At 30.1% G+C, this 13,790-nt stretch overlaps 2 protein-coding genes across 2 annotated transcripts; one reads left to right on the top strand and one right to left on the bottom strand.

Moving 5' to 3' along the window:
* The first annotated feature begins 2,676 nt into the window (after nt 1-2,676).
* Nucleotides 2,677-4,445, top strand: LOC108345063 (putative clathrin assembly protein At1g33340). The gene has a single exon (XM_017583627.2). The coding sequence runs from the start codon at nt 2,731-2,733 to the stop codon at nt 4,024-4,026; it is 1,296 nt and encodes a 431-aa protein (XP_017439116.1). The 5' UTR covers nt 2,677-2,730; the 3' UTR covers nt 4,027-4,445.
* A 2,218-nt stretch (nt 4,446-6,663) lies between these two features.
* On the bottom strand, nt 6,664-9,132 carry LOC108344763 (putative pentatricopeptide repeat-containing protein At1g12700, mitochondrial). Its single transcript, XM_017583250.2, has one exon. The coding sequence runs from the start codon at nt 9,081-9,083 to the stop codon at nt 7,299-7,301; it is 1,785 nt and encodes a 594-aa protein (XP_017438739.1). The 5' UTR covers nt 9,084-9,132; the 3' UTR covers nt 6,664-7,298.
* Nucleotides 9,133-13,790: the final 4,658 nt, after the last annotated feature.

Here is a 13,790-nt window from a genome sequence, read left to right as displayed (position 1 = left end):
CATAACATGGATATTCCTAGCCGCCAACAGCATATACATTGTAGCTGATTGGACGATTTCTTGCTGCAGAAGGAGGGTCACTGAATAAAATAGAAGCGTGCATGAACATTGGTAGTTTATTTAAGATTGAACACATTTATTCATTAGATTTATAACAGACTATCATAAAAAATACTTTAATAACAAGTTGGTTTATATGAAATTGAATTCTGTTTTTCGAGTAAGGTGTTGTATTCCAGTTGAAAAACTTTATTAAGATGGATTATAGCAAAATTGAATTCATGGTTTTATTGAAAACATATTTTGATCACGTTCTGATAAATGTTTCAGAAAAAATGATATCTGTACCTGATTTTTCACTTATTTTACATACCCTTCTTTTTTCTTTTCTTTGTCCCTGATCTTTTGTTTTTGTATGAAAAAAAAATCCAAAATTCAATGTACTAAGAAAAAATTTGTTGGAAATAAGTGAATTTAAGTTCTAGATAAGGTAAAGATTGACAAAATTAAATATCATATAAGAAAAAAAAGACTCAAAAGCTTTATTTGTTGAAAGTTTGAGTTAAAAGTGAGGTTTTGCTCTTCTTTTTTTCTTAATATGACTTTTTCTGTCAACACATCAGTTCAACTGTTGAAATAGTGAAGTAAAGAACTGACAATCAATCTGACCAAGGTCAGGTTTTACAACCCTGGTTTGGTTTATGTAATTTGACTTTCTGTTATCTTTTATGTGTAGTGTAAAAAAAACTATTATACTGCCTTTTCTTTGGCAGTATTCTGTTTGCAAAGTAGCATTCTCAAGGTGCTGTGTGTGACCATGAGTCTGTTTGTTTCTCTGATCAATCATCAACAGCAAGTCATAAATTTATCCCTTTTGACTTGGATGTGGTGTTTTGTTTTTGGTTTGGTTTGTTGTGTTTGATTTTACTTGCAGCTGAAATTCTGATCTGACCAAGCTACAGTACATTGAGGCACAAACATATAGGATTATTATTGGTAGAATAGAATATTGCAACAACACTTTTCTCCTTTGGATCTGTATGCCAGTGGGTGGGACTTCAACTTCCCTACCAAAAGCAAAATGAAAAGTTGCATGATTATTTGGAGAACCTGTGGATGAGAAGAAAGATTTCTCAAAGTCAAAATTATTTTGTATGTTGCGAATGGCAAGAGAGTTAGATGCTGGCAGAATCATATTCTCAAAAGAATAAGGTTCTTTTTCACCTTCCACCATCTTCCACTTTTTCCCTCGTTGACTCTTCTTCTAAAATGACATTAAAGTCTTATATGCACTCCAAAACTTGAAACCCTTCTTCAAAGCCAAACTTTATTATTCCATTTTGGTTATTATTATGATACTGATGGCAGCAAGCAAACCAAACAATCAATTGGATCTTTAACAAATGAAAAGCCTTGATCACAATCTATCCTTTGATTAACTCTCATCTAAGCTTTTTCCTGTGGCTAATTATTTGCTTCGTGCTTATCTATAAATAATTGCTGCCAGCTTTTAAGCAAAAAGAATTTGGTTAGATAGAACAAAAGCCTATAGCTAAGGGAAGATAATTGTCTTTTAAAAGGTTAAAAACTAGATACAACTAGGAATAAGGGCAAAGCAAACCCAAGAATGCAGCATGTGTCATGACTTTTGCATGTATGACATAGCATAGCATACATAGCATCTCCTATAAAGCAGTCATGTGCATAACATTTAGAGACTGCTCAAGGATTTGAAAGGCCTATAACAAACTTAAAATAATTTTTTTAAAATTTAGTTTTCGAGCTTTTTGAGTTTATTTTTAGGCCTAGATCAATTAGTATTAAAAAAACAAATTTTTTTGGTCTTTTTATTTGGAGACCTAAAGCAAAAGTTTTAACATCTAACACATGTAACAATCTCAAGAGGGTAGATGTTAGTAGCCTTATTCCTACAACCTATGACCTCCTATATAGGTCACAAGAAGCAACCTTAGTATTGTATCAGGTTTGAACATTAAGTGTGTGCTTGGTTTCACATATAGAAGTATTTGTTCTAAGTCAAATAAAGAATTATTTTATGTAATTTTTACATTTTCATTTGATTTGACATGAAAAATTGAGAATGTATATATATGGTAATCCAAGCAAACTATTAGTTATTTATGAGCATGCATTCCTCTAAAGAGATTGTTTCAGATAAATGCTGCATAATTTTAACCAAGCTACCATTTTACATCAATCTCTTCAATTCACACCAATATATAATATGGTCATGGTTAAAGAAAAAAGAAGAATTAGGGAGCAAAATTTGGCGTTATCAATAATCTTGCTTGCATTTCTGTCACTTCAAGAGAACCAAAGAAAGAAAGCTCTTCCTTTTTGGTTATATACTCGTTGACTTTGCACGTGGATTATTGCCCTTCTAATATATACGATATTGCTGTGTTGTTGCCTTGTTGGGTTTGTAGACTTCTAACCTATCACACACAACAATCTAAAAAGTAAAAACTATTTTATATGATGAATGTTCTTGTCCATATTACAATTCTGTGTTTAAAATATGAAAGATTTGATTCTGCAATTTGTACTGCTTAAAATTTTTTAAGGCCATACTTTTTCTCACTCTTCTCCCCACCCACCTTTATATGCGTGTATTCCTGCAACTGCTTACCTCTACACATCAAATTGTGCCATTAATCTTCTATCAACATTACAGAACTTCTTCTCCTTTTCTTAAAAAGAAGAAGAATAATGGGTGTGGACATACAAGGTAAGCTTCGTTTAGCTCTTGGCTCAGTGAAAGATCATGCCTCTATTGGCAAGGCCATGATGTATCATTACCAACATGATGGCTTTTCCAACATAGAGATTGCAGTGCTGCGTGCCACTGGCCATGATAATGGCACCATTGGTGACAGATATATGCATGAAATCCTCTTTCTTGTGTCAAACTCTCCAGGCTCCATTCCTTTTCTGGCTGAAAGGATTTCACGTCGCTTAGGAAAAACTAAGGATCATGTTGTGGCCCTCAAGACTCTTGTCTTGATTCATCGCCTTCTTAGAGGGGGAAACAGGTCCTTTGAACAAGAATTATGCAAGGCACATGTCTCAGGTCACCTACAGATTAGTACAAGATGTTTCACAAAGAGTTCTGATCACCCTTCAGCTGGTTTTCTACACAAATATGCTGCTTATCTTGAAGAGAGGATGAGTTGGCTCATTAACCAAGCAGGGAAACTTGAGCCTGTCATGTCCAAAGGGTTAGAGTTTAGGCGCTATGATGAGAAATCCTTTGATATGGCATTCAGAACATTGCCTAAATGCCAAGTGCTTATTGATAAGGTGTTGGAATGCTCACCACATGATATTTTGTGCTCAGATCATAGCCTGGCTCAAGCTGCTATGAGCAACACCTTGAGAGAAAGTTTCCAAGTTTATATGACATTTTCTGAAGGCATTGCAGCTCTTGTGAACATGTTCTTTGATCTAACAGAATCAGCCAGAGGCCTAGCCTGTGAAATACTCAAGACAGCTTCTCTCCAGAGCCAAAAGCTTCATGATCTGTATGAAAGTTGCAAATATGTGGTTGAAAACAAGAACTTGGATTACCCTTCTGTTCAAATAATCAGTATGAGTCATATAGTGGCACTGGAACAACTTGGTAGTCAACAAAATGAACTTGCAACTTCACATGTCTCTCTATCTAGCATCTCAAGGCCACCTCCAATTTCAGGCCACTTGACAAAATCAAAAGAGATGATAGAGTTGGAAGTGGCAGCAGAAGAAAACAAAAGGAACCAAGAGAAAATTGATGTAAACCTGTCACCAACCCCAACTCTTTTTTCATGGACACTAGAGACTAAAATAAGCATGGTGTGGGTGGTGTTTGAAGATGAAGTTCCCAATGAATCACAGGTTCTTCCAGCACAGCAAAATCTTGGAACTGTTGATGCTGTTACTGATATAAAAAGTGAATATGGTAGGCCTAGTGTGTTCCTGAATCCATTTTCATCTACTTTTCAAACAAGCATGTCTTCAAAGGTATGAGCTTTGCCGAATCAACAAGGTTGAATGAGTTCTTCAATGGTTTTGGTAAACTGAATAATACTGTCCAATCATTTTCCCTGTTTTACACCATGTTGTGAAGGAAAAGTACATGGTGGTATAGCTTCTGCATACTACATAAAGAACTGTAATATGTGAGTAAATGTTGCTGTGAGAAACATGGGGCAAAAGTGTTAGAAGAGTACTAATATAGAATAGGTTATTTTCAGACATGTATAATATTGTTTTCATATTTTGATTGTTTTCTGTAGGTACAAATGTTTTAGGTAATTCAACATAAAAGAGAGGGAGGAAATTATTACTGTCATCTTTTGTGGATGATGTTTGAGTTTGGTGTTATTTTTTGTTTGTTCAGTTACTTTCACTGTATAATAATAGATGTATAATTTTGTATGTGATTATCTTTGTGCAAACAATAAACATTAGGTAAAATCTATAGTCCTCTAATGGAGAAAACAATGATTAAAGTTGATATAATTTAATCCTCTAATTAGGAAAAATGACATCAAAATATTGATGATAGCAACTTTGCTTGAGGAGCTAAATATCATCTTTCATAATTAAGGAACTACACTATTATTATTTCCTTGAATAACTTAATTATTATTTATTAGATATATCTTTTCTTTTATTAAGAATAATGTTAATCTTTGTTGAAAAAGTTTTAGGCCTAAAGTATAAAGTAAAAACTGCAATGGATCTTTATAGTTACCATGTACTTGAATAGATAACAGATAAAATAAATATACTACAAAATTAATATTTGTTAAAATATTGAATTAAAAAAATAAAATATAAATTTGGTACTAAAATTTTAGAAACTTATAACAAAATATTGTAAACATAGAGAAAGCATGTCTCTTAAAGAAATAAATGTATACCTTTCCTTTTAGTAATATATATTATATTTTACCATTTAAGAATAAGAAATAAATTCTATGAAGAGAAAATTATAAAAGATATTATTTCAGTTAAAGATACTCCGTCTCTATTTTTATTTATTTGTATGGCATCTCAAACATCAAAATTAAAAGAGTAAATATATATTACAATAGTATTATTAAAAATAAAACTAAGTCTTTTGAATTTGATATTGTGCTATAATATTCAAACTTTAAATTCGATTCAAAAGAATAATTGGGTTAATATAACAAATAATGTTTTTGAGGATTTAAAAAGTTTAAATAAGATATTTAATGTGGAAGAAATCACCTAAATAAATAAAAATGATAACGGTTTTTTAAAATATTTTCATTCACAAATGAATCCTTAAGTCATCTTCTATATACTATAAATTAGAATAGTTAACATAGAAAATGAAGTTCTCACTTTCTCAATTAGAGATTCTTATTCTCTTTTCTCGCCTTTGGGAGGTAGATTTTACATTACTATAACTATAAAATTTTCTCTCATTCATATCAAATTACCATCCTTTTATCTTTACTTTTATGCATCATTTTATTTTCTTTATTTCTTATCCATTTCAATTTAAAAATAACTCTTCCAATTTAAATAATTTTCTTATAAATTTAAAATATAACTTATATAAATATATATATATATATAAATATTTATACTGTATAGTTTACAGGCTAAAATATAAATTCTACTAACTATTTTGAATAATATATAATGAAATTCAAGTTGACACCTAAAATATATTCCAAAAGTTAAACCTATTTAGCGTAACTTGATGGGCTTAATGGGTTTGATTGAACCGAATAATGTGGACCGGAAAAAATTGAACCTATTTGATCCAACTTGATCAATCATTTTAACTTTATATTCCTTAATTTATTTTTAATAAAATTTTGTTTTATGTTATTTTTAAATAGTGTCATCTAGCTGGATTTGACATTTTCTTATAGTAAATAAATCCACAAATTTAGACATTAAATTATAAATAAGTCTAAATTAAAAAAAAGGGAAAATATGATTTTATCAAACAAACCCTTATTTTCAAACAAAATTTTAAGATAAAAAATAAAAATTAGGCAAAAAAACATTTTTATATTTTTTTTAAGTTCTGATTTTTATCTTGAATTTTAAAACAATTTCCAAAAAAACTGAACCAAACTGAAGGTCCTGTAGAAATGCAAAGCCCTCTCGAAATTTTGTTAAATTTTGTTTTATACAAGTTAGAATAAGTTGCAGTTAATTTTCTTGAACAAATTACCTCACTTTAGACTTCATTCAATAAATTATAATAATTTTTTTTTCTTTTTAGAAATTTAAAAGTTTTAAATTTTGATTTTATTTTTTAGTTACTTTAAATTTAAAATATTTCTTTTGATCTTAAAAAATGGTTTAGATTAGCATTTTAGACATGCTTAAAGAATAAAAACGATCTATTTGAATATTAAAATGATTGAAAATGGATAAAATATATCAAGGATTAAAATTTAGGAGAATTAAATATATATTTTATCCACAATTTTTTACTATTACATACAGAAAATCGAGATTTATGTCTAAGTAAATGATCACAAGTACGCTCAAAATAGATTTCTAATAAAACAAAATCTGGTGTATAAATTAGATTATATAATTTGCAATTAATTTCGTTGTTACCAAATTTTTATTATGGATTATAGGGATACATAGTTGTGTGTAATTAGTGAGATACAAATGACAAATTTTTTATATAGTTCTTATGAATGAAAAGATGAAGGATGTTGCTATAAGTATATTAACATTGAACTCTGTTGTTTACAGTCATTAAGTTTACAGCTTCAAGCAACAGACATTCCTGCTTTATCAGCAACACAAAGCTTACTTTTCTATAAGAAATAAAGTTATGCCTTCAAAATGGAAGACATGCTGAACCTTTTATACGCAATGAAGAAACATATTTTACTCAAACTTCTGAACACAGTCTTTTGGAAAAATGAGAACTTGAACTGCTTTGAAGTATCCCTTCGAGTGTATGTACTATCTGAATCTCTCTATGGACACCAAACATACAGTTATGTCCACCAGAATCTTGCAACATCATGTTGGCATCGAGTTGAGTTAATAATGTCTTGGCAAAAACATGTGTGCTTATCAGAATTGTCATAATCCAGGTTTGAATTCCTTGGAAGAAATTCTTTACTTTCTATCATCTGTTCATGATCCTGAACCCACCATGGTGAAAAGGTTGAATCCCATCATTGAGAGGCCTGGTTGGTGGTCTAACATTATGACGAGATTGATCACAAAACTTGATACAAACCCAGCTCAGATAATCAAGAGAGACTATATTCCCACAAAGTTCAGGTCAGCAACATCTCTTGAAATGCAGTATCTCCTTTATTAGCAGATAGAAAACGTACAATAAATTCAGTAGTGCCAGCATCTACTCTAAATCCTTTGCCTTTCATTATTTGAAGATATTTTCTAGACCTAGAAATATCACATTTTCGCAACAGTCCCTGCACAAAGACATTGTAAGAGTTTTTATTAGGAGGGCACCCATTGTCTTCCATTTTGTTAAGCATCTCTTCAGCATCATCCAGCAGTCCTTCTTTACACAGACCTTTAATCATTATGTTATAAGTATATGTATCAATTTTCAACCCTTTATCTAGCACACTAGAAAGAAGCTTCCTTGCATCATCCAGTTTTCCTGCTTTGCACATTCCATCAAGCATGATATTGTAAATCACAATATCAAGATCCAAACCACTCTTCTCCATTGCTGTGAACAACGACACCGCCTCAGAATCAAACCAGCATTTGAACAAACCATCCAACACAACAGCACAGGTGAGGAGACTGGGAACCTGGCCATGCTTTTTCATATTGAAAAACAACTTCTTTGCAGCCAAAGGCTTTCTCACTTCACAGAACCCACCTATAAGAATGGTCCAAGTGAACACATCAGGATTCAACCCTTTTCCAACCATTTCACCCATCAGAGACATAGCCTTATCAACTTCCTTAACACTACACCACCCATGAATCAACAGATTATACGTCACAACACTCGGCAAACACCTCTCACCCTCGCTAACCATCAATCTAAACACCCACATCGCCTCCTCCATCCAATTCCTCAAACAATGCCCTCTAATCAACGAGTTATACGTAACAACATTTGGCTCCACACCAGTCCTAATCATAAAACCAATCACATTCTCTGCCCATGAAACCAACCCCTCTTTGCAAAAACCATCCACCAAAATCGAAAACGTTTGCACATCCGGTGCAATCCCCTTCTCCACCACCATCTCATTGAACAAAACCACCCCCTCCCTCCACCCTTCCAACCCACCACACAAACCCTGAATCAAGCAATTGTAACTCACAACATTAGGCTCAACAGTAACACCCATCTCACGGAACAACGCAAAAGCCTCATTCACCAAACCTCTCTTACAAAGCCCATCCAAAATCGCATTATAAACCACAACATTCGGCTCCAAATTTCTCTCAACCATCTTCCTCAAACACTCCATAGCACCAAAAGTATCCCCAATTTTACACAGACCATTAATCAACTCCCCGTAAGTTCGAACATTGCACGTATACCCTAAAGTTTCCATTTTTTCCACCAACCAAAGGGCACGATCCATATCCCCTTCAATACAAAGACCGTTGACAATGGTGTTAAAAGTCACCAGCGTGGGTTCCACGCCGGTTTTGGTCATGAGCCCCAAAACGGCGAACCCCGACGTCGTGTGGCCCAGGTGGCAGAGGCAATTGATGAAAATGTTGAGTGTGCACACGTCAGCACATTCGCTTAGCGAGTGGAGGGTTTTGATGAGGGAAATGGCGGTGGCGTAGTGGTATGATTTCGCGACGAGGCCGAAGAAGAGGTTGAAGTCTTGGATGCAGGGAAAAGGAGTTAGGGCTAGCATTCTGTAGAAGAAGTTAACTGCAGCGGCGGCGGTGGCGGTGGTTTCGACGGCGCGAATAGAGTTCAAGAGGCGGGTGCGATCGGCGGCGTCAGAAGCGGGTGGTGGAGAGGTGGAGAAGGGGTGCGAATAGTAAAGTGATTTGACGGTGGGGTGTAAAAGAGAGGTGGCGGAGGTTGTTCTGTTGAACCGAAGTAACATTGTGGTATGATACTGTGTGTTGAATTTGGGGGAAGTTTAGGTTTTTGAATTTTAACATTGCTATTTTTAATTAATTTCATCCTATCATACTATACTTTTTGTTGTCTTCTCTTCAATTTTAAAAGATAAAAATAAAGTAATTTTGTCACTGTTTATCCAAGATTTGAAATATAATTCATATATTTAAAATAATTATTCATTGAGACTTTTAATTATAATATATTGTATTTATTTTAAACAAATCTAGTACTCGAAAAAAAAGTTTTTTCTTATTTGATCAAGAAAATTGGGGACGGTGATATCCTAAATTAAAATGGAAGAAAACCTTTAGGTTCAAAAAACGCTAACAAAGTTAATTACATTTAATTCTTTACAAAAAGAAAAAAAAAAGTCTTTGAAAAGAAAAGGAAGGCTAGAATGGCAAGAAATATCTAAAGTCTACATTTTGATAACTTAATGATTAGTTACCACCGTAAAAGAAATATACAAAATCTAATTATTTAATTAAATAATTCAATAAAAAAATATATGATCATGCTAATTACTTTAATTTATGTAATAGTTATATACTTTTATGGTTGCTTAATGAATTTTATATTATCGCGTGGCATAGGACACTTAATAAAACTTTCAAATCATCATATCGGATTAGTTTCAATTTTAAATTTGAATTAAAGTCATGACAAAGAAATAGAAAAGAATATACATTTTATAAAACAATGAAAACATAATACATTGCTCGTAAAAAGGGAAAAACGTAGTACATATCAATTGTTTTAACGGATTTTTAATATATTTTCTAAAAAATCTAATGTTTTTTAAGGTTAACAAAATTAATTGACTCAGAAAAAAATATTATATAATGATTTAAAAACTTAGTTATTTTTAAGAAATAAAAATCCATAAGAGTAGCTTGAATTTTAATTCAAATATAATTAAAATGTAATAGCATTTGAATTATACATTTTGATGGTTGATGTGAAGACAAAGGTGTGGTAAGAATCTTGTTTGACTTAAGTGGAAACATTATATTATGTGAATTATTATTGAATTTCTCACTATTTACTATTTACCTGATACAGTTAAGGATTTTCATGATGAGATTAATACAATTATATATACCAAGGAGATAGTCAAACTTTATGAATATGTTATAATATCAAACTAAAATCCTAGGTCTACCATAATAGGTCATGAGAATGATACTAATACTAAGTTCAACTTACCATCACATCAAATATATGCATAGTGATAGAATATCATTTACTTTTCGGAATATTTATCGATGATTTGTATGTTAGATCATTTAAATAATCTTATCTTTGGTAGAATTTGTAATCCGTGTCTCCAACCATATACACTTATCTATTTCTAAATTTTGCTAAGTTCCCAAAATAAATATTAATAAATGAATATAATAAGTAATAAAAGGAAAGCTAATTATTTGAGAATTTTAGATAAAGTTATTTAGAACATGAAAGTGAGATTTGAATTGTAATTATGATGGATATAGTGTATTGTTGCTTCTGTATTTTAAAAGAATGAATTTTTAGAGAAAATTCTAAATGTTAGCATTATGAAAATTGTTGATGGATAAATGAAAATTTTGTTGTTTTATTGATATTGAGTAACATAGCAACGTAAAGTAGAAATGGTAATGAGACGGTGAGTTATGACTGAATTTTTGTTTATAAAACATATTAGAATTGAATATATATATATATATATATATATATATATATATATATATATATATATATATATATATATATATATATATATATATATATATATATATATATATATATATATATATATATATGATGATGAAATTAAATCTCTAGATAAATATGTATTAGAATAATAACTTATTATGTATTTTGATTTTTTGAGCAAGAATTTTTAAGAATTTGTTGATGGATGTAATTTGGTATATAATATTTGGTGTGGATGTAATTTGGTATATAATATGTGATAACAATTAGGAATCTAAAAAGAAATCTAGAAATTTAGGTTTGTTCCTTCAATTTTTGTGTGTGCATCGTTAAAAACTAAAATATAATCATTGGATGCCACTTTGAAAATTTTAGAAAGATCAGGCTCACTAACTTACTATTGTTGGACATAACTTGTGTGTCATTAGGGTTGTAGTTGCAGTGGCATAAGCGTTGTTGGACGGTAGCAATAAGGCACTGCTCGAAATTTTGGTAGTGAGCCACTTTTTTATTTATGCAAGGCAGTGCTTAGGTACCATTAGGTGGGATTAACATTTAGAGCTCTATGTTTTTATAGTGTTGGGTAATGGATTTACTGCACTAAGCGATTTCTATTAATGATTATGGCTTGTGAACATAAAATCTTATGAATTAGAATTGGTATGATACTGTGAGGTTTAAGCCAAAAGTAGTTATTTTCAAGGAAAAATACTACTAGTGTATGTATGTCAAAGTGTATTGAAAGGTGATTTTATAATTATTCTGACTCTATTAGTATCCAATTCTTTATTAGTATCTAACTCATATGGAGAAAAATATCTATGTGTTGAGAGTCGAACGAGGCTTCACATAGCAGACAATATGATATGAAAGAGAATTATACTAGGAAGTTAGTGAAGTTAACCCTCTCATGACTTGATGAAGAATATTCGTTTTCAATATGGTTTTAACAAAAATAATTTGGTAGTAAGTATGATAAATGTAGAGTTTCACAAGTCTATTTATACATTAATCTTCTAAAAGTAGTGTCTAAATATAGTTGAGCCATCTTGTGGACTAAACTTGCTTGAGTTTTTTTAGTCCTGATGACTGAAATGATGACTAAAATGAGATAATTGATTTGAACTACTTGACCTTTTTAAATAAATTTAAGTTTAACTTTTATGAAAAATGTCGCTAAACAAGTAATTGAGTGATGTTAATGAAAAAAAAAAGAAAACTAAATTAAGGATTGATTTCATACCAAAGTTTTGTTTGAATAATCTTTATGATATGTTATTATAGTTTTTATATTAAGTTTTTTTCCTTCTTTATTGTATTAGTTTACCTTTATTTTTTCTCTTTTTGTATTTGTTTAGTTTTATCTTATGTAATGATTATATTAATATGTATTATCTTATAGAAAAAGTAGAAGTTAGTTTAGGTGATGATATATATTATCTTATAGAAAAAGTATATTAATTATAGTCAATTTCTTTCTGAAATATTTTGAACTTACTTTAAATGCCCTTTTGAAATATAATTTTTTAATTGGCTGTAATTATACTTAATTTTTATTATCGGTATGTTATGAATTCTCTTTGCCATTAAATAAGATCGTAAGAGCTTGAAATTTTTAAAGTGTTACATAACTTACATGTAAAATAGCATGTATTAGACGAGTATCACTATAATATCATTTAACACATTGTATAGGACTTTTTTAATATTAATTTTTCATAATATGTTCAATATGACAAATTACACATTGTACAATATCTTTGCATCTTGGTGTAAAATGATTGAGTCACTACTATATAACCTTTAACATCAATTTTTAACCCAATGTAAATACCACTCATGTAATAAGTTCACAACTTTTTACATTGGTTATTCAGTCGATGTAGTATATGTTTGACAAATTAAAAGAAAATCATATATTGCATATATTTTAATACTAACCGATGTAATATATGGATTTCTTTTTTAATTAGATTTTGTTTCTCTTTATAAAGAAAATGCCATAATCTTTGACTTCTAAATGCATATAAACAACTTTTAAGAATTATATACAAAGATTTTAGGATGATGAATATCATAGAAAAACATAAATCCCGAGATTCAAGCTCAAAATCAACAAAGGCTATGATTCAAGTCCCATGGTTGTTGTATCTCAATCTCCTACTAATTAATTGATATAAGCATGAAATTTAAATAAAAAAGTTTTAAATCAATATGAGAATATATTTTTTTACCAGTAATGAACTCCTGTGTAATGTTTGATATGGCTAGAAACTCCTACAATGAAAAACTTCACATGCTGCAAGGTTTCAACTTTTTCTCGCAAAATCAGATTCTTTGAGAACATCAAACAAATGGGACACTTTAAATTCTAATCTAAATAAAAAAGTTTATCTTGAATTAAATATCATTTATGAAATATTTAAAGACAAATGAGTTGTGACTTTTGACGAGTAACAACACAATGCAAGAGAGAAGATGAACATAAAAATGAAGGCATTACAACAACTTAGTAAATTAAATCAAGAGAGAAGAGACAAGAGAAAAGATGAAATCCAAATAAATCATTATTAGAAAGTGGATTTTTTTAAGTCTAACTCAACTCTCACAGAATCGACTTGTAAAGCGAGATTTGTATATGTTTATATATTATAATTTAAATCTTATTTCTAGTCGATCTGAGACTTCTAACATATATGTTCATCTTCATTTAATTATATCAAGTAATCGACAACTCAATGAATTTTATATCGATTTTGATATTAACTCATGTAATATATGTTCTCTTTTATTAAAAAAATTGTTGTAATCAGTTTTAATTTTACTTTCGGATTGAATAAAGTAATATTTAGATATAAAAAAATAATTATATATATATATATATATTCAATTGAATCTTAATATTTTTTAAATAAGTTATTTTTTTCTTTTAAATTCACATTAATAACGTGGTTTAAAAACTGTCACATTTTAATGTATTATTATTTTATTT

Source organism: Vigna angularis, chromosome 8, assembly GCF_016808095.1.
Source record: "Vigna angularis cultivar LongXiaoDou No.4 chromosome 8, ASM1680809v1, whole genome shotgun sequence".
Taxonomy (NCBI): Eukaryota; Viridiplantae; Streptophyta; class Magnoliopsida; order Fabales; family Fabaceae; genus Vigna; species Vigna angularis.
Note: the sequence above shows the minus strand (reverse complement) of the source record. Positions and strands in the feature narration are given on the sequence as shown.

What these genes read in the sequence shown, in the direction of transcription:
- LOC108345063 (XM_017583627.2), top strand. Translation starts at nt 2,731, where the DNA reads ATGGGTGTGGACATACAAGGTAAGCTTCGTTTAGCTCTTGGCTCAGTG.
- LOC108344763 (XM_017583250.2), bottom strand. Translation starts at nt 9,083, where the DNA reads ATGTTACTTCGGTTCAACAGAACAACCTCCGCCACCTCTCTTTTACAC.